This window comes from Dysidea avara, chromosome 8 (assembly GCF_963678975.1).
Source record: "Dysidea avara chromosome 8, odDysAvar1.4, whole genome shotgun sequence".
NCBI classification, from domain to species: domain Eukaryota; kingdom Metazoa; phylum Porifera; class Demospongiae; order Dictyoceratida; family Dysideidae; genus Dysidea; species Dysidea avara.
This window is the reverse complement of record NC_089279.1, coordinates 16,580,894-16,603,137: the sequence shown is the minus strand read 5'-3', so window position 1 is coordinate 16,603,137 and position 22,244 is coordinate 16,580,894. Positions and strand designations below refer to the sequence as shown.

The 22,244-nt window shown below is 38.2% G+C and overlaps 2 protein-coding genes across 2 annotated transcripts; one reads left to right on the top strand and one right to left on the bottom strand.

Moving 5' to 3' along the window:
* Positions 1-3,889: 3,889 nt before the first annotated feature.
* LOC136263872 (uncharacterized) lies at positions 3,890-6,142 on the bottom strand. The gene has a single exon (XM_066058496.1). It carries the CDS (start codon positions 6,021-6,023, stop codon positions 3,990-3,992), a length of 2,034 nt encoding a protein of 677 aa, XP_065914568.1. The 5' UTR covers positions 6,024-6,142; the 3' UTR covers positions 3,890-3,989.
* LOC136263870 (DNA topoisomerase I, mitochondrial-like) lies at positions 6,143-22,231 on the top strand. The gene is made up of 30 exons (XM_066058494.1): positions 6,143-6,301; positions 6,423-6,449; positions 6,505-6,553; positions 6,612-6,787; positions 6,929-6,970; positions 7,039-7,049; positions 7,102-7,258; positions 7,794-7,871; positions 7,919-7,981; positions 8,769-8,820; positions 9,790-9,866; positions 10,738-10,950; positions 11,155-11,241; positions 12,430-12,552; positions 12,686-12,750; positions 12,942-13,023; positions 13,081-13,121; positions 13,182-13,245; positions 13,316-13,396; positions 13,476-13,591; positions 18,778-18,890; positions 19,031-19,200; positions 20,579-20,632; positions 20,681-20,741; positions 20,837-20,913; positions 20,975-21,025; positions 21,335-21,423; positions 21,473-21,551; positions 21,608-21,678; positions 21,976-22,231. Exons 1-30 carry the CDS (start codon positions 6,299-6,301, stop codon positions 22,076-22,078), a joined length of 2,475 nt encoding a protein of 824 aa, XP_065914566.1. The 5' UTR covers positions 6,143-6,298; the 3' UTR covers positions 22,079-22,231.
* Positions 22,232-22,244: the final 13 nt, after the last annotated feature.

Genomic DNA, 22,244 nt, shown 5'->3' with positions numbered 1-22,244 from the left:
TCACATGTCAGCTTTATTGGTTCATTGCTTGGTAACATTGTAATCTGTTGTCTTCTTACTAGACCAGAAATGGCATCATATTTATCATGGCTACACACGTGCACGTTCATTTCCATAATAATATGTGTACCACCTTTGGGTACACTTCATACTGGCAGTTTTGTAGGTACATACAGGTTAAAGTTAATTCCATGCATCTATGAGAAATAATTATGATTGTGATAGTACTGCCATTCTCTTGAGCATCAACACACTGAATGAGCCATGGATAAGCTAGATTGCTTCTTAAAGTAGCAGATTCATGGCTAAAATTCCTGGTTGAGGTAAGTGAATAATGACACCACCTAAGACAAAGAACATATGCCGTCTCTGTTATGAAGTCAAACAGTGTGATGGATTGAACACCACAATAAGAATTACTTCGCATGTCATCAGTACATAACATCTAGTAAAGAATGGTCTCTCTGCATTGGTACATATATTGTTGAGTAACAGTTCACAACTGCTGTCACACAATTTTTGTGCTTGAACAAGCTAACCTGGTATGCTGATACTCTCCCACACAACATGCTATTGCCTTGTCATTGGAGATGCACATAGCACCACACTTCAGCTGTATGCGCATTGTCTCCTAGCAACCAAGTGATAGTTGTGATTGGCAGTAAAAACAAATAGATAAACTATATCCTTATGGGTTCCATCCTTGATAGTAAAGTTTATGCCTGACCAAACTTTATTATGGTCAGACAGGCAGGCAGGCTAGTTGTTTGGAAAATGTTTGTCGTTAAAATATTCTAACACGATAACCAGCATTTTCTACAATGATAGTACGGGTGGATAGATATTATACATTATGGTTAAAAACTGTGAACAAAACATTAATACAAACCCAATGACATTTTTGAAAATCCATGTGCCATAATTTTATGATTTAAAATTTGTGGCACTTTCATTAAAGCATGCAGGCTGAAATGGGAATTAACGAATTACCTTGCTTTATTACGTAGTGACATTTTTGTAAAGTACTAGAAGCTAAGACGGAATGTATTATATAGATCAAAAGAACAAGGGAAAGGCTAAATCTCTCTTTCTTAAGAATAATAAGAGTTGGCAAAGTTGAAGTTGAAGCTGCTAAAAAAATTCTAAAATAACAATCATCTTCTCCAATAGAACAACAAAATAATTTCTGCTATGTAAAGCATAATGAAAAAGAACTAATGTATGAGTTTATAAATTAAACCTCTTCTTCTTGACCTGTAAGTAATCACACCATCATGCCAAATGTATACCAAATTGTATAACTAAGATACCTTTATGTATACTGAACCATACAAAATCAATTCTTCATACTTTTGACACCATTTTAAAAATCAGTAACTTCTTTTGTTCAATATATAGAACGTATTTTAACAAGGCTGTAGCATCTGGGGGCTGCTCTACTACTCTCCTTGCTACCAGAAATTCTATAGGTTCCACACATTTATGTAATGAAAACAAACTTTAACAAGGGCAGATTTAGGGGTGCATGGAGGGCTGAAGCACCCCCCTCCAAAATTTTGCTACATACTATAGCTAGAAGGATAGTAGAAGCTACAGTAGTTGCATCTAATGCATATTGATGTGCATGGACAATGAAAACACGGAAAGAGTGAGAAGAGAAGAGCTAATCTCTTCTAGGAATCAACAAAGCTACTAAACATCAAAATACTCTAACAGAACAGTCAACTACGTACATAAAGCAGTCATCATTAAAATTCTTTAAAATTAATTATAAAGAACAAAGACCAACTCTTGGACCCCTTGAACTTCAAATTTGAACTCAAATCATATACTGCATATTTATGTTGTGCTCTATATGTGACCGGATTTGCGAAAAGGTACCTTTTCCACACATTTGACATACCAGCAAACAAAATGATGTAACACCTGACTCCTTATACTGATTTACTTGCTCTTAGTATCAAAATGTAGCCAGATACTGTAGCTACATTCATCGAAACTTTCAAGCAATTATACGCCATGATCAAGAAGTTATGAAGCTTTAAAGTTCAAAAAATGGGTCAAATTTTGTGTGTGAAAAAGGTACCTTTTTGCAAATCCGGTCACATATATGAAAGCTAGTTACCACAGGTTGGAAAATAATTAGTTGAAGTGGCTCACAATTAATGCTTATTCAGTATGTTCAGTCAATATTATTAGCAGATTCATTGAGGGCATGCCCCCAAACCCCTAGATATATAGCATGCTCCTCATGCTGAGTGTGTTTCTCACACTACACTACTAGTTGTATCAGTATCAATCAACCATGCAGTTTCCACATTTTTAGCCCCCACTATAGATTCCCTCTAGCATAGTACCCCCCCTTGGGAAATCTTAGATCCTCCCCTGTTTGATACACTATAGCTACTCCATTAAATTTCTAAGGAGGTGCTCTAGAAAAACCACAGTATAAATCAAAATTCCCTACCATGCATGCGCAAGTTCTCCAAAAATAATTAGAAAACTTAGAGAATTGTTGCAACATATACATGGATCGAGCTGTTAAATTCACTGCGGGAGCATGCCCTCAGATGGTGTGCTAAGCTTTGCACACTACTATATACCAGTTACACTTTTCTTGGCCTTCGACTGTAAATTTTGCTGCAGCACCGCTGTCCCCTTCCGCTTGTAAATCTTAAATCCAAGTACACAACACAAAGTAACATCATGACACAACACCATGAGAAATACGTGTACAATGACAAAGGGATGCATCAATTAATGGTTATGTTCTGAAAAACTTCTATGACATATACTATAACAGCCCAGTTTATAATAGATTTTGCTTGTATAAATAATTAGGCAGTAGATATATAATTTTGTGGGATAAAATTGATCATGAATAATTAGAACACTACTCAGAATTTAGAGCACAATTTATTCCATGTAATAATATACAAGGGAGGATCCAGGATGTGGCAAGAGGAATGTACAAGGATATAGTATAGGCAGCTGTGTATAGAGCAATGAATACTAGTAAAACATTATGCTTTTTCTGAATGTATGTATAGTCTTCATTAAGTAGAGATCAGTGCACCTGATTTTAGTGATACGACTAAAATAGAGTATTTGTGCATGACTTAAAACTTGCATTTGCAACAGCATGCCATGAAAAATAAAATAGGATTCTTACAGTGATGCATGCGGTGAATGTCCAATTAAAGTATCTCAATCTACAACTATATATATTATTTTGGTTTGAAGATGTATTGAGGAGAGGCTGGGGGACATGTGCTCCCCTCTGGATCTGTCACTGTCATGATTATAATTATAAATGTTTTGTCAGAATACACAAATGTTTTACCATGGACAGTATAATATCCCTCTCAGCGGCTGGAGGGATTATAAATTCACGTACGGCATATAAAATCATATGACATGTTATGACATGATATGCCATGCACATAATTATGATGATTATATACCTTTTATGGTGCATGTGGCATCCTTGCTATGATAATTATATGATGTCTTCATCCAACAGATTCTGCATCATTTTACAATAATCCATTCAGTCAGAAATCATGACCATATTATAAGTACCTGCTAAAAGCTGAAATGAAGTACAGAAAGGACTCAGAAACTTTACTTGACACTGAAAGTTCTGTCAATAATTATCCCAGTCCAGGTGATGACTTGATTCCCAGACTAGTAGGGAGCCACACATGCAGCTGGGACCTCAACTCTCTTAGTTACAATAAATGAGAATGTATATAGTGTCATACTCTGACTGTATCACCTGATATATCCACAGTGAATCATTATAATTAACAGTACATCAATCTGCATACTTGCAGATATTATTACGTACAAGTACCCATATTGCACCTTGCAGCACTTAAGACAATAATTATGTAATAATGAGGCAATCAATTGATTATGGCTGAACAAGTGCACAATCTACATGCATTATATTGAACAATAAAAAAATATTAATTATAATTCATAATTCACACAAAATATTTAGCACAGAGAATTATAACAAATTTCTCTACAAATGCCATACTGTCTAGCATTGCAATATGTGCAGCTCTGCCGATCAAAGAGTTACTGTTCAGTGCTAGAGGATGATCAATGTTGTAACGGATGAGGTTCACCTTCGCCTGCTGCATTGGCTGTAACAAACTCTGGATCATTTCAGAGCTGATTAGGTCATGCCCTGAGTAAGGCTGCAAACGTGCTGAATGAAATGGTACATATTTGTCCTGGTGTGATCCCAAAAGGAGAACATTCTTGAAATATTCAAATCCTGGACACAAGCTGAGGTGATACAAAAAGGAGTCCCTCGGGGACGAGCCATCTCTTAGTGATAACTGAAGTAGTGACTGGGACTTGAACCATTTTCTCATCACCCACATTCCTGTACCAACAAGACTGCCAGCATGAAGTGTACCCAAGTGTGGTCCACATATGGAAATGAATGTGTGTAGCCGTGATAAATATGGTGTCATTTCTGGTCTAGTAAGAAGACAACGGATCACAATGTTACCGAGCGATGAACCAATAAAGCTGACATGAGATGTTGGTGAAAAACAGCTCTCCATGTAGCTAAGGAATTCTTGCAACAGTCGGTCAGTCATGGTGTTGAAGTCAGTAAATGTGTCCTCTTCATTTGCCATTGACAATAAGAAATTGAAACACACATTTGGGAATGCCAACTCCAAATAAGCCTTGTATAATTGCAAATCATAAGGGGTCCCCTGAAGACCATGAACACACACTATCAAATGTACGGCAGCATCAGAAGGTTTGACTCTATCATCATGCAGAGCAGGAAGGAGATATGGAGTAGAATGATCAAGGAAAGACTCTTGTGTATACACAGGTTGCATTTCATCCCATCTATGAAATTCTTCAAATATGATTGTGGTAGTACGGCCACTCTCTTGAGTCTCAACACACTGAATGGGCCATGGATAAGTTAGATTGCTTCTTAAAGTAGCAGCTTCACGGTTGTAATCCCTGGTTCCTTGAAGTTGAGGTAAATGGGTAACAATACTACTCAACATGAATAACACCTGTCGTCTGTGTGATGAAGTCATTAGATGCTTACAGTGCGATGGATTGAATGCCTTCAGTGCACAATTAATAGACCAGTGTTTACTCAACGTGGCTCCCAAAAAGAGTAACTTCTCTTTACAACATATTAGCATGTCGTCAGTAGATAACCCCATTAAATCATCTGGCAAAGAATGGTCTTTGATGCATAATGCACGAGCCTCATCAGCTGCACTGCTATCTACTTGGTCTATTGCTGATAGTAACAGTTCACAAACGCTGTCACACAATTTTCGTGCTTGACTAAGATCCTCCACAGAAACCTGGTATGCTGATGCTCTTCCAGATGACACGCTATTCCCTTTACCACCAAATAGAAAACTACTCATAGTTAGAGTTACGGGCTCTTGAGAGCTGAATACCCACTTTTTTGAAGCATTTGGCCTGGGCAAAATTGTATCTTCTGTATCAATTCCTGTCAACGAGGCATTGACAAACACACCAAGAGCAGCAAAGTTTACAAAATCAAAACAGACGTTAACAAACTCATAATAATCCTTGCTCCAATCAATGTTTAGTGTAACATTTCGAATACATACAAACTTAAAATTTGAAATATCAGTGGGACAGTCATCAATTTCATTGTGAAACAAACGTAACCTCATACACAATTTTGTCTGGAGACGAGTTTGATAGCCTTTATCCAATGGAAGACAAAAAGTGAATACGAAAAAGTTATCCAAATTGAAATGCTGTTGTTCATATTCAATAAAAATAGTTTGAGAAATACCTTCTTTGTCTACAACATGGGCTTCTGGGTACGCTGGAATTATGCTCGTATTAGAAACGTTACGTACCTCTACAAACTTTAAGAGCTGATCCTTGTCGAGAAACGAACACCGGACGTGGTAATATCCCCTCCGCAACATCTGAATGTTCAATAAAGGATTGAGGTGCACCAGCACCTCTGCTGTCAGTTCAGGCATGACTCTGCTTCGAGGAAGAATCGGACTACAAAGGATGCAAGGATTCTCGTGATTTTGACGGATACCATTTGTTTATTACACGTCGACTCTAATCAAAGCCCACTTCTTGCGTTTTTGTTTTGGCGCGTGCGCACAACTGTTTTTGTGGGACTTAGTTTTTCTGGCCCTCTTTTTCTACCTGTGGTACTAACATTTTAAAATTGTTATAGAAATTTTGTCACAAAAGGGCCGGCGAAGAAAGAAGGAGAGTAATTCTAAATGACGGACAGGCAGATATGGTGAGTGATTATTAGAGTCGCTACTTGATTGGTGTGGTTGTTAATGAAGAATAAAACTACACTTGTATCGATATAGTATTTACCAAAATCACTAGATTGAATTACTTCTTTTTTTCTGTAGAGTTTCTTATTTGCGGATGCCACTCAGGTGGGTTGTTTCAAAGTCAAATAATATAGTGTGTTTTAATACTATAATGAAATAGGTCCAATCTTCCAAAAAGACTCAAGAACCATCAGCAAACTCAGGAGATGGTTCGTCCTTTTTGTGTGGTCACCACAATTGTGCGTATTCATCCATTTGTATATCTAGTACTGAAAAAGCTGAGTCATAACGGAACTCCGAAGCACAAAGAATCAAAGTCGCGTGTGGACAGCAAGCCAGCAAAGCCGTCCTCAAAGTCAAGCAGTAAAGCTGAAACTCCGCAGAAGCTGGCAAAGCCAAAATCGGATGTCAAGAAATCTTCACCACCAAAGCCCAAGCCAAGGGTATGCAGTGTATATGCTATGTAGTGTCTTTCACAAGCCCTTCTTTGTCCATCTATGAAGCATTCACATCATGAGTATTCTGTACACCTTGCATACTTATAGTTTGTCTGATATTTGATATGGGGTTTTGTATATTTATAGCCAGTGATATCAGATTCAGAAAGTGAAGACGAAATCCCTGTGGTAAGTAATTGGAAATTTTATCAATATTATTCCTCAAGTTGTCTCTATTGTTGATGATCAACTTATAGCCAGTTAAAAAGTAAGTTTGAAATTAAAAGTATTACACCTACCAATTTAGGTCCTTTATATAGGAGAGCTGTTGAACCAAGTGCTTCCAGTGAGAAGAGCAGTATTCCTAAAGAAGTCAAGGCATCAAAGCCAGATGTTAGCAAGGCTAAACCCAAAGAAAGTGTAGTGATTAAGGAAGAGCCTCAAACACCAGTGAAACAAAAAGAGAAATCTAAATCAGTAAGATAACCTAGCTGTTATTGTTAGTTGATAAATTGTTAATCAGAGGCAATTCACTCCATACCATTTACTCAATAAACTAACGTGTTTTGTGGCATATATTAATTATACTGGGTATCTATGCTTTGCATTTTGCCAACAACAATAATTTAGTAAGAACAACTTCAAAGTATTGTATGCTAGAACCATTACTTTGGTATATACCTGTGACTTGACAGATGGCCACCATGCATTTGTGATTAAATGTTTGGTAAGAGATTATTGCTTTTGACTAAGCCTGATGTACGATATCGTAGGTGACAGGTTTTTTTACTTTATAATTTTTTTTGCATATGTAGCAATTGTCATTATGGGATGTTAGTGCTGACTATTCCATTGACACTATTTTGCTAAATAGCTACACCTGTGATCTGTCCTGTTGGTGTTTTCTTTTATCCCCATATACACACTCCATCAATGCTGGTTGTATACAGTACACTTGTAACTACTAACCTACACAACTTCCAGACATGTTGTATTTATATTTACATGTTAGGTAAAACTTGAATCAGCTGCTGCTACTCCATCCAGTGGCAGAACAGAGAAGGTTAAGAAGGTTACACCAAGCAGGAAGGTGACCTAGACCTGGTGTGTGTAGTGTATAGTGTGATTGTTGTGTAGAGGAAAAGATCTGAATCATCAGAGTCAGACTATGAACAAGAAGACAGTGATGATGACTTTAAGGTTAGTGTGTTTGAGTTGTTAAATGACTGAACAGTATTTGTGTGTATCATGTGCATGCGTGCGTGCGTGTGCCAATTGTCCATGTCTTGTACAGCAGACAAAGGCATCCTACCTCACCTGTGGGACACATGGTACAACCTCCTGGAAGTTGCTAGTCCTGCCCCAGGAATTTGCCTTTGCTAACTCTTAGCACCCGCAGGTGTCTCAGTGCTAGTTCACTGGGTAGGCATGACCTTGCTAGCACAGTAACTGAAGGCATTACTTTGGGCTTACTTTGTACTGTGTTTGTTTGTATGTGTGTGTGTGTGTGTGCGTGCGTGCGTGCATGCGTGTGTGTGTGGTGCACATGTACCATGTAAATGTATACATATACAGACACATGTATATACACAGTCCAGGCTCAATTTGTCTACAACTAAAAGGTCATCAACTTCTAATGACTTGAGGGTGTGCGTATGTCAATCTGTGTACATGCATATTGCATGAGTATGTGTGTGTGTGCTTACATGTAAGTATGCACATGTGCAGTCATGCATATGGTTGTGTGTAGCCATGTATATATCCTTAATCCTAATTCATACACAATGCACACATACTGTACACAATAAGAATACGCATGTATATTATTGATGGAGTTATTTATGCATTACCATACCTTGTGTTTATCACTCAATGACTGCTAATGAAGTTTTCCTGTTGTGAATGTCCTTATACAAGGCTTCTGTTTTTGCAGTATGTAGTTATAATCATTTTCATTGTGTACAACATTATTTTTCTTTTGCCATAGGCTAAGAAGCAGAAAGTAACTCAGAAAAAGGTAAAGGGAACTCCAAAAGAAGGTACGGCAGTGTATCCCATAAGATGTTTTTGAGGAGTTGCAGCATAATGATGAATTACAGCTACCTGTAGTGTCATCATTTCCGTACAAGGGCTTATTTAGTTGGAATTGATAAGTGTACCAACACAGAAGAGTCTGTAATGTACTTCCAATGTTCCAGTTTAATGTATAATTACTCTAATTTTACTGAATCAAACATTTTTTATCAAACTAGAAACGCATGTAGAAATCATGCACACAAAAGCTTACTGAATCAATTAATGGATTACAGTTTGAATGACGTGATGAATACAAAATAAGCTATACACCATTCAGTACATACCAAACACCCACATTTTAACCTAAATCACAATAGGTTAAATATGTGTATCTTCCTAAGATGCGTGACTATGCTATGCACATGTGAAAAGAGATGCAGATCACCATGAAAATTAAAATCCGAATAATTTGTAAGAATGCTCAATTGAAATTGGGAAATAGGTGTCTCCCCAATCTATGAAGCACTCTGTTAGTATGATCATCCTTGTATCATGACATGATATCCACTATTTGGCTATTGTAATGTGACTATACTGTACAATGCCCTGGTCACAGGGCATCATGCAAAGTTTATATGAACCCTTTAGGCCTAGAACCATATGTACATGTATGCATGTGTTTGTAGAAGACAGTATGGTGCTTCATTGGCCCAGTGTCAATTCCACAATCTCTGCTCCAATTTTTCAACACTAGTTCAGTTTTGTGGCTAATACACTTCAAACTTGAAGTGATTGGCTCAGTAGTTACTACTGGCAGAGTTGTCTGAGTTTGGCCAGTGTTGGCTTGAAAGTGTAGTAATTATCCTGCTCTTCTATTAGTGATTATGACTTGTACATATGTTTGTGTGTTGCCTATGTTTTCATCACTGATGTTTAAAGGTTGTGTGTGTGTGGTAACTGTGGTTCATTTGATAGTGTATTGTGGTTTATAGGAGCCAAGAAACATGTCAAAAAGGAAATCAAAAAAGAAGTCAAACAAGTACCCATCACTAAAGTGAAGGTTGAAGAGGTACAGAATATATACCACATGTAATCTTTGGGTGTTAGGTGCATCTACTTACGATTTTCAGAGGACACTTGATAATTGCATACACTTGATCACTAGGGACTTCTGTTATTTGTGTCCACCACATTTATAAAATAGCAATTTGAATACCGATAGTCAGTTTTTGGAGTTGAGGAAAGGCGATCCTGAGAAGTCATGCAGAGTTACTATTATGACAGGCAGTCAATGTCATTCGTTAGAAACATGTTTGGTGAGCTCAAGGCATCGACTGCAGTGGCGTAAAAAAAAAAGTCACTACCTACATGTACCTGCTGGCAATGGCTGCATCTTATTATATCGCTGATAATCAAATCCTTATTTTCAAAATTACATTGTTGGCTACACTGCTTCTGAACAATGTGATGAGTCATTGACTGCTCTATTAGAGTATCCAGTAATATAGTACAGTGTGCTGACACCCGGGCCCAGGCCTGGGTTTAGTTACGCCACTGATCGACTGTACTGTGACACTTTTGGTGTGTGGTATTACATGTGCATAGTAAACAAGTGTCTAGTACAAGTATACTGATGTTCTCTTAACAGGAAACATGTGCTAATTAATTAACTTACTAACCAGAAATCTATATGCTTGTCCTACACCTCATACTGAGCACACATTGTAGATAAATTTTACCAGTTTTAAATTGTACTGGTGTTGACTGTGAATTTGTCCAAGCTCTTATTCCATCACAGATTTTATTAGTATAATACTACACTAGATTTGTGTCAATGTAGCTCCCTTACAACTAGTGGTACTTCTACTAGCCAAATGTTTCCCACCAGTGCAATAGACAGTACAGAATTTAATACTATTGTTGTGGTGTGTATTATTTAGAAATCCAAGCAGTCGGGTACTCCAAAGAAGAAAACTGAAGAAGAGAAGGAGGTGTGGAAATGGTGGGAAGAGGGACCACGTCAAGATGGTGTCAAGTGGACAACACTGGAACACAAAGGACCCTTCTTTGCTCCACCTTATGAACGACTACCTGACAACATCGTACTCTTATATAATGGGAAACCATATCCTCTATCCGAGGCTGCTGAGGAGGTGTGTCCATCCACATTGTTATTAGCAAGAGTTCGTAAAAATTGTGGATACTGTGTTAAAGGGTGCCTGTATATGTTTGAGAATGTATCAAAGTGGCAGTATGTTTGAGACCTGCTTGGTTAGGTGCAATTTTGTCTTTTTAAAGTAGATAGTCATGTGATAGTATATACTTGTGTTGTATTACAATATGTTACACATTCATAGGTGGCAACTTTCTTTGCTAAGATGCTTGAACATGACTACACAAAGAAGGATGTGTTTGTGAAGAACTTCTGGAATGACTGGAGGAAGGTAAGCATGTAAACTAAATACTATATGTTACAAGTATGAATTGTACTGTATCTACACTACATGTACACGTACATGGACTTGTGTGCATACGTAACTGGTGTACTTTTTTTTGTGAACATACACGCACCACACACCACACATACACACACACACTTGTCTTGTCTTGACACTGCCCGTTCTGGTCACATGGTTCTCCACCACAGCGGAGGAAGCAAGAACTTGTCATACTGGTGGAACACACTTCTTAGGTGGATTTTCACTCTTCATCCATTGATGACAATGTTGGCATTGAACAGCTCCATGTTGTTCAAAGATGGGCTTAGCTCGTTCTGTTAAACACTTGTGTCTTTTCAGATCTCCTGGCCTCCTAAAACTGCTGCCACAATCATTCCAAAGAATAGATCGTTCAGGGGGAAAACTGGCTTGTGTAGAATGTTCACTTGTCTCACATTTATGTACAGCTAATCCTCTTCTACACCCCAGCCACTCTAATTGATGTCTTCTCAACTTGGTGGCTATAGTGCCTACTTGTGGCTGATGAGACGTGCTCCTCCCTTTGTTTTCTGTTAGAAATACCCAACATCGTTTTGATGCACCTGTGGTAAAAGCCATCTAATCGTTTCAAATGACAATGAAGTGGTGTCCAACATTCACTGCCATACAAAAGGGTGGATAGTACACAAGCCTGATGCACATGACGTTTAGTTTTGATGGACAATTGATGGTCAGTAAAAACAGTTCGACATAGTGTACCAAAGCATTGGCTAACCTTTTATCAACATCTGCATCAATGCTTCCCTCCTCTGCAATCACTGATCCTAGATACGGAAACTGATCAACCTACTCAATTAAATCATCTCCAATAGCAAGGGGCTGCTGCTCATCCACAGTCACCGAAGAGTCAACTGTCATAAACCTAGTCTTAGGAAAACTAACTGTCAAACCAAGGGAACTTGCTACTTCTACATACACCTTTACAGCAGCACATGCAGCTTCTCTCGAGCAAGCAAGAAGCACCACATCATCAGCACACACACTACACCACACACACACACACACACACACACACACACACACACACACACACACACACACACACACACACACACACACACACACACACAGCACATGCACACAAGTCACATATTACAGTACATATACATCAGTGACGTGTGTGTTGTTTGTTAGGAAATGACTTCTAAAGAGGCAGCCCATATTACTGACTTTAAGAAGTGCGACTTCACTCAGATGCATGAGTACTTTAAAGAGAAGTCTGAAGCCAAGAAACAGCTGACCAAAGAAGAAAAACAAGTATGTCGTAATCTGCACATACTGCATGCTACACACACATGCAATTTGAGTGTGTGTGTATATACTTGCATGTGTGCGTATGCATGTAGTTGTACAGCTGTATCGATCTATTGTTTTAATGCACCGTTTGTAGAAAAACAAGGAAGAACAGGCTGAGATACAGGAGGAATATGGATGGTGTTTGATTGATGGACACAAGTTAGTCCTGTGTATATGTGCATACTGGCTGTGTTAAATTTGGAGCAACATTTACTACGCTAGGCAGTGGCCTAAAGTAGGGTTTTGGGATTGATTTTTAAAAAAGTAAGAATTGGCCAATGCTGTCTTCAACAAAACTGTGTCATTAATTCCTGAGATTGTAGTTTACAGCTCATGTTGAATATACACAGGGAAAAGATTGGCAACTTCAAGACAGAACCTCCAGGCTTGTTTAGAGGTCGTGGTGAGCATCCCAAACAAGGCATGGTAAAGGTAAGCTAACTACAGGTCAATTGTCTGAACTGTGTTTAGCTTGCCTTCTTTGCTTAGAAACGAGTCCAGCCAGAAGATGTGATTATTAACATTGGAAAGTGGGTGGTTTTTAATTAGAATACAGTGTGATTCTAAAATGTTTTTGTTGGTTGCTGTAGGAAAGCTGTAGTACCCAAACCACCTCCTGGACACAAGTGGAAGACTGTGCAACATGACAACAAGGTGTGTTTTGAATTAAAATTTTGTAACTTGTGCTTCCATCCTTACCCTGTTGTTATTTGTGCCATTTTAGGTAACTTGGCTTGCTAGTTGGACAGACAACATTCAAGGACAGATCAAGTATATCATGTTGAATCCAACATCACGACTAAAGGTAACTATACATGACTATATACCCTCCCCCAAAAAATAGCTTTGTACAAGTTGTGACTGTTTTGTTGTTGTTGTTTTAGGGTGAGAAGGACTGGGCTAAGTATGAGACTGCTCGTAAACTGAAGGGTTGTGTGGACCAGATCAGAAAACAGTACAAAGAAGACTGGAAGTCCAAGGAAATGAGAATAAGACAACGGTCAGTTATGCTGATAGTGCACACCAAATTTCAGTGTGAATGTGCACTAGCTATGAAATGGCTACCCAGTGTACGTATGTCTTAGTAATATTAGTTCATCAACAAGTGTTGGGGGTGGGGGGGGGGGGGGTTAGTTTTAAAAGTAACATATTGCAAAGGTAATATTATTACTAGAGATGGACCGATACCACTTTTTACCGATATTTCCGATACAAGTATTTGTACTGAAATTATTTGCCGATACCGATACTATACATTGAAGTCTAGACAAGTTTATTATGAAATTTCATTGTTGTGATATATAGCTAGCTATTAAAATATCACAGTAATTGATTGATCTCAAGTTTTAAAATATTCATTGTATAACAGCTAAACATGATAAACACTAAACATGATAAACATCATGGTAGATTACTAATTTCTTGATTCGAGGTAGCTTTCTTGTAAGCTTATTGATAAGGCAATTAATTGCGTGGGCGGCCGATAATTGTATAATGTTTGTTACAGCTTTCAAACAAACCTTTTCATGAAAAAGCAAGCCAAGTAGTCATAAACTTATTTCTTGAGGAACAACTGCACTACCGTTTAATTACAAAGGATTCACATGTTCTAATATATTAGAATACACACGGAGCAATTGCAGCAATACTTGGAAAAGAGTAACAAAGGCTTTGTTTCGCTATTTTGTTAGCTCAACTAATTAAGTTACTGATTAGCTCAACTAAGTTATTAGCTACTGGAAACTTAGCTAGAGATGGTTAAATAAAAATGGTAAGTGTCTACTGTGGTATCTGTACCTTGTATTACCGATACCGATCCGATACTGATACCACTGGTATCGGCATCGATACTGATACTGGTATCGGTCCACCATTAATTATTACCCGTATGTCTTACTGGGCCATGAAAAGTAACGCATTATATTACTTTTTCTACGAAAAGTACATAATAATGTTACGTAACATGTTACTTACATGTAAATGCATTTGACTGGCTGTAGAAGCTGACTTCATGAATGTGTGAACCATACAACATGTGCAGTAACAGTTACCATGTGCAGTAACAGTTAACATGTGCATGTATGTGTGATGTATCCAATCTACATGAAGAAAACAGATGCACAAAAGTTAAAACAACAACATTGGGTAGGACATTTTAACTTCACACCTTCGTTGTGTAATTACAAATAGCTAGCTGGTACATACTGTGAGCCATTCTTATGTTTGTACATTATCATGTATTTGAAGTTCTAGCAGATCACAGGACAAATGAAGTTTTGTCCTTTATTTCTTGATGGTAGAATGGTTGGTAGGTGCTTTTGTAAGACCAATCTGAGGATGTCTGCTATTGTGACACCTGACCAAACAGCTGTTGAGCATATGCCATTGTACTGCAGTGTGTGTAAGAGATGGATAAGTTTTTCAAACTGTTCTGGTACGACTTCTGATCCATGCTCAGTTGGTGGTGGTTCATCTGTACTAGCTTGGGGCACTTCTGTTTCTACAGTTGGCTCAATTGATACAACAACTGTTCTTACTTGGATCTTGATGGCACCGTTTCTCTTGGCTATCTTCTAATGAAATGACACTGGCCCTGTTTTCTTAATAACTCCAGGTAGCCATTTTACTCCTGACCGATAAGTTTGTTACAAACACTCTCTTCGAAAATGCAGTCAACCGCACTAGCGTCATGTTGCTTTTTCTGTTTAGCTTCCACTCTCACTGTGGTCATAGGACGATGACCCAAAAGCAATTCAGCTGAAGACATGCTAGTAGTAGCATGTAATGTTAATTGATATGCTTTGAGAATCTTAGCCAAATGGGTACAGATTCTTCCTTTCATCACCTTCTTCAAGCCTTGTTTCACTGTTAGTACATCTCGGTCTGCCAGCCCATTCAATGCAGGATGGTATTGGGCAGATGTTATTTGCTTGATGCCAGATTCTGCACTCACAAAGCAAGAACTATTGGCTGTCAGGGAGACCAAATTGAGCAAACAAGACTTGTAACTCATCTATCGCAACAACTGCTGTTGTCGATGGTGTATTAATTGCCCCCAATGCATTTAGAAATAATTATCAAGTACTGTACATTCTTCCTTTATCAGTCGTCTAGCCCATGGCCAGGTTGGCCACTTCCAGCAATAACTGGTGGTGTTGGTTTGTGGAGCTGACAATTGGTACATTGTCTCAATGCCTTCTTAATGTTGTTGGTTATCCCTGGCCACCACACATATATTCTGGCTAGCTCTTTCAGTTTGAGTGTCCCTCATGGAGCTCAATCAGGACAGCATCATGGTAAGCAGATGGCACTACTACTCTTGTACCCCACAAAGTACACCTTTCATAAAGTGATAATTCCTCTTTCTTGTTTATAAGTGTTGCAAGCTGTAAAAAAAAACTGTGCAGTGGCTTGGTGAGTGCTTCTTTAAATTTGTCCAACAATCACAAAATGTTCAACTAAAAGTACTAGTTATCTGTATTACAGCTGGTTCTACTGGGAGTGGTAACCGGCTAAGCGCATGTGGGCCATTGTTCTACGAAACTTCCAATTGTACTCAAAGAAAGACAGGTGCAATGTCCAGTGGCGAATTCTTTCTGAAACTCAAGAAGTTTACTTCCTCCAAGGAGACCTAAGAAAGGTTTGTGGTCAGTAATTAACTCATCTAAGATGTAGGAGTGTATAGAAATGTCTTGCCTATATAGTTGGGAAGCCAGTAAAATTACTAATTTAATGAGTACTGCATTACAGAAAATGAAAGTCAACAAATATGTAACTGTGCTTACAAAACAGTCGTATGATTTTGTATGCAACATAATATTGATCAAGATAATATATTTGTAAGGTTTCCTATTATCGCACAGCCCTACAACACAGTACCAATTCCAAAAGTGGATGCCAATATCGATGGAAGCTCTGAGTTAGTCAAATTGTGTAGACAAGTTTGGGAGAAACTTTCTGTAATACGTCAACAAACCCAAATAGGACTTTAACTCAAGGGGATTTTACTGCAACTAATTTGTTGGGTAAGGGGTGTAATACTTCTGCATCATTTTATGGCTTAAATAAGACACAGATGGAACCATTAAAATTCTTCCTCAAGGGAATGCAGATTTTTTGCTCATCTCTACCCATCACCAGAATATCGTCGAGATAGAATATGACCTCTGGAATTCCAACTAATCTTCTGGAAAACTCCAGGAGCTGATGTAATGCCATACAGCAGATGGGTATATTGGAACAACCCCTTGTGAGTACTTATTACTCTTTCTGGACTCAGGGTGTAGGGGCAACTGCTGATATGCTTGGCTTAAATCAAGCTTTGTAAATCTCTTCCCTCCCCTCCCCAGAAGTGTAGTAACCAAATCATCAACCCTAGGGATTGGGTGTCTGGCCACTGGATTAACCATCATAAGAAAATCACCACACAATCTGACACTGATACTACAGGTGCAACCCAATTAGCATATTCTACAGGCTCTACTATGTCTTCTGCAATTCTTTTCTGCTTCTTTGCAGCCTTGAGCTACGTCAGCGTAGGCTCTGCCAGTAACTTTACTAGATGCCACCATCATTTATGCAGCATTTTCTCAAGTGTATCTCCAAAATTACAATACTCTGCTAATGTTTTCAGTCCTGTGACATAAGTAGCTACTGATTCTCCAGGCTTTTGTGGGTTTGTGAATTGAACCTGAAATGATGCACCACTTCTGATGATGGAGGTTACAGTGCATTTGTAGCGCATCCACTAATTGCTCAAATGTTTTGTCGCTCAGTTTCACAGGACCCAGGATACTCTTTAGCAGTTTATAAGGGCCAGGACAAGAAAGTTGAGCTTTGTTGTCATCTCCAATGATTCCTTTTACCTCGAAAAACTGCTCTAGGCATTTGACATATTCGCTCCAACCTTCTAACTCCTTCATAAAATTTTTTCTTATGATATAATTACAAATACATCTACTACTGCACACACACACCCCTCCCCCCCTTCAATCGGTGGTGTAGCCATATCTCTAGGATGGGTAGGCGCACCTTTTCACTCCCATGCAACTATGTGTATGTAGCACAAAATGCACATCAATACAAGACTGTTTAAAAGTGCATAAATGTATCTAACTGCGTTGGGAGTCTATTGTTTACACAATTACTGAGTTATGTGCAACAGCACAGAGTCTTAGTGGGGATTGAGTGGCTAAAAGAATGGACTCCTTTCCCACTCCAATCCCACCTTCTTTGGTCATGTGATGCTGTACGTTAAATAGAAATTTAGGCCTGACTGGATCACATGACATCCTTGTTATCAAACTTCAACCTCAGCTGATGTTTTTGTCCCAACAAAAATATCACTACCAAAGAGTATGCGAAATTCTATTAATCACAAAAACGCCAAGTGGGCCTGAGAGAATTTGGGTAGGCACAGGCCAATCTTGGCTTTAATAGAAGTTACTTTACCTCCTGAGTCACCTGAACATGTTTGACCAATGATAATGGGGGAGGCTGTTGTGACTGGTGTGAGCTGTGAGTATTACTGTTTGAAGGTCCAGTTGTACTGTTGCCCTGTTACAGACAAGTTGTTCGTTAGGTGTCATCAGGACGTTAGCACTGATGTAAGGATGACTGTATTTTGTACATCTAATGGATTGAGTTTTTACTGGTTAGTTTGAACCCCAGCCTGCTCATTTACCTTCCTGCTGGGATCACAGCTTCCCCCAACGACCCCGGTAACGTTTCTGGGGTAGTCTAGGTCTTCTGGGTCAGGTCTACAGCATTCAGTTATTTCTCCACGATTTTGTGGTAGCAAAGTTCTCATTTTAACTAGTAACAGTCTTTAGTTGATGGTTAAGGTGTTATGACACAGCTTTTCATTGGATGGCATGGTAGAGTGGCATGACCGGACTTCTCAGTTGGCAGGTTGTTTCCACCAGTTTCCTTGCTTTTTAGTGGCACCACATCAGCCTGAAGTGACTTCACAGTAGTCAGCATTTCTTGAAAAACTCCTTCTGCAATCGCACTAGTGTCACTAATGTTGGTCAGTCTGCGGAGAACTAACTTGCTATCAAAGTTAAAGCAAAAACAATTAGAAACGATTATTCTGTCATGTGTTTCAAAAAATATGGAACTTAAGTATCTGCTCTGTTGTGTATGTACTGGTTACACCTCATGTTGTACACCTGTTTCTTCTTGTAGTTCTGTGGCTGTGTACTTCATCGACAAGTTGGCACTGAGAGCTGGGAATGAAAAAGATTCTGATGAAACTGCTGATACAGTTGGTTGCTGTTCACTACGAGTAGAACATTTGAGTAAGTAAAACTGTACTATTATATGTGTGTACATTGTATTGTGTGATATGCATACAGTTCATGTATACATGATTCTCTGTAAATAATACATGGTACATCCAACCTTCTAGCAAGACTTAACACGCATTGTTCTATTACAGAGTTATATGAGGAGTTGGATGGTCAGAATAATGTAATAGAGTTTGATTTCCTCGGCAAGGACTCCATCAGGTACTACAACAAAGTCACCGTTGATCCACAAGTGTTCAAGAATGTCAAACTGTTCATGAAAGGCAAAGAACCAGGAGATGATTTGTTTGACCGCTTGAATGTAAGTAGTATCACTATTATAGATTTTAAACACATGTAAAGTATTTAGCAAATTATTTGCTACCCCCTGTGAGGAAGTGTATGTTCTAATAGAGTATTTTGAAGTATATTCCCTTATGAAAATTTTGTGTGCAACTTGTATGCGGTTTGCAACTACACGCGTGCAGTGCTCTTAAGATGGTTGCAAAACAATAGCACAACTTTGCATATTCTCTGCATGCATACAGTTCAGTAGCAATAACCTAGTGAGTTCTTTTGCTATCATATTGCACATATGCAATTTGCTTTCTTACAATAGCATTATTCATGCTATCCTTTTACTTGTATATTGCACGCATACATTTTGTTCTCATACAATAGCAATGCATTGTGCTCTTTTTGCTTGCATACTGCATGCTTGCAGTTTGCTTTCATAAGTTTAGCTGTAATAGGGGGTTAGTTTGCTCACAAATTACACACATGCAGTCTGTTCTCTTTCTGCTTATATGCAGTATACAGTACAAAATAGCCAATCAGATGAGAACAAACAAATGTTTAAAATTTGCGCCCAAACTGTTTGCTACTATTGACAACCTGTACAAAGAAAACAAGTAGTCTTTGTTAGTGGGATGTGATGTTCTACAAGAAAACTTGTTGTAGCAGTACATGACATTACAAGTACAGCTGAAGTTGGCGCCTTGAGTTAAATTGCTGAGGTTGGCGTCTTGAGTCTCCTTGAAAGTTGTGGGTCACAGGTGGAGAAACATTTCTAAACATGAATAAAATACTACCGCTACTGTTCAGGCTTCTTTGCTTTCTGTAACAAAATGAGGGAGTGTAACTTTTAACCTTTGATTTAAAGACTACAGAAATGTACAATTGAAAGCAGACAAGAAGTGGGATTGAGAGTATTTGAACCTGTATCAATTTCTACATTGCTTTTGGACAAAGCTCAACTAAAGATCATCTTTGTGAAAAAATTGTGTGCAGTGAGGTCAAACAGACAGTTTGTGGCTTGTAACTGACTTGTAGTTTTGTATTGTATTGCACGCATTTCTTGTAGATGTGAATTACAAATTTAAAAGAAATACAAATATGAAATAAATAGCCAACGTTTGCAAGCTGCATGCATGCAGTCGCTCAACTGCTAAACTGCTCACAAGTTGCACGCATGCAATAGCACACATGCAAGCGTTTACATGCAACAGCTTTGGAAATGCATGTGTGTAATCGGGCCAAATACTAACATGCACACACATGCATTTGATTGCATGCATTTGTATGCAAATATACGTGTGTGTTTGCGTGTGCATGTGTGCAAATTTTCATAAGGGTTGTGGTAATTCATTAAATAACACATTATTTCATTAAATATATTATTAAAAATTCCTACCATACAGACTACTACTCTAAACAAACACTTGTCAGAACTGATGGAAGGACTAACAGCTAAGGTGTGATTACTGAAACATGTATAATAATTGATGTTTAGTTTATCTTAGGTGTTCCGTACTTACAATGCCTCCAAGACACTGCAAGAACAATTAGAATTGCTCACTAGCCGTAAGCAAACCTGTATATGTCTCACATCAGTGCATTAGTAGTGTTACATACATTACGTGGGCTTTTGATGTATATTGTTATGTGCTGTTATTTAGCTGACGAGATTGTCACTGCAAAGATGTTGTCATACAATAGAGCTAACAGAGCTGTAGCAGTTTTGTGTAACCATCAGGTATTTGGTAGCTTGTGGCCAGCTGTCAAATATACTTTGTCATATTATTGTTGTATTACAGCGCGCTATACCTAAAGCTTTTGATAAACAAATGGGCAACCTTCAAGCTAAGGTAAACGGTTGATACAATTGTGGACTGTGTTCTTTTTACTCACGCGTGTGTGTGAATGTATCATACAACATTTTCCAAAAAATTCTAGTTTTGTAAACAGTGAAAGCTGTCTAATATTTTTTTACTTTTAAGCAGAGGTGACCGCATGTAGGTTAGGTAAGCTTCACTGAAATGCCCTATAAATCTTGTTGAATTGAATAGAGTTAGTGAGTCATAAGCTCTTGCCTGGTATTTCTCAATTTTCTATATCCTCTAAGGAGTAATGTATAGATTCAAGTCCTTCAGTAAATAACTATCTTCCATTCTCAGATTGAGGCTAAGGAGGAAGCTATTCTTGAGGCTGAGGGAGAGTTAAAGGATCTTAAGAAAGAAGCAAGGTCAAATTCTTCAGCTCACAAGTAATCACTACACCATGCTGTAGTTCTGTAATAATCTTATCACTTTTAGAAAAGTCGAGGCTAAGAAGAAACAGATCGAACGATTGCAAGACCAGCTACAAAAGCTTGAACTACAAGCAACAGATAAGGTGAGTTGAGTCTCCTATTGTATCAGCCACAACATTCCTGTTTACGTTTATTATAGGAGGAAAACAAAGATATAGCCCTGGGGACGTCCAAGTTGAACTACCTTGACCCAAGGATATCAGTTGGGTGGTAAGTTAGCTATGGTCACCTTTTTTAAAACCTGTCCATGTTGTAACCTTATATGGAAACCTGTAAGGGAAACTGTTTAGTGTATATATATCATGTAGAAGCCAGACAGATGACAGGCAGTGAAGATCAAATATTTTACATAAATATGTGGCTAGACTTGAGTGTTATATTTACATTTTTGGCATTAACCTTTCATTGACACCTCAGTAAAGGGACCATGAATGCATCACCCATGTACAATACATTATCTGCATAGAATGTATTACAAGTTTGTTACTTTGTTGCTGTTTGTTTCAGGTGTAAAAAGTGGGAGGTGCCTGTAGAAAAAGTTTACAACAAGACACAGCGAGAAAAATTTGCTTGGGCAATCGACATGGCTGATGAGACTTTTGTCTTCTAAGAGCTGATTGCTGGCCCAAGCTGAATGCTAGGAGATATTAATGTTATATTAATTAGGTATATTATTGAGAGGAACAGTTTTCTGTACATATTATAGGTGCTATTTTGCCATATGCTATTTATTTACTTATAACCTTTGATGTTTCATTGTAAATACTGAAGAATTC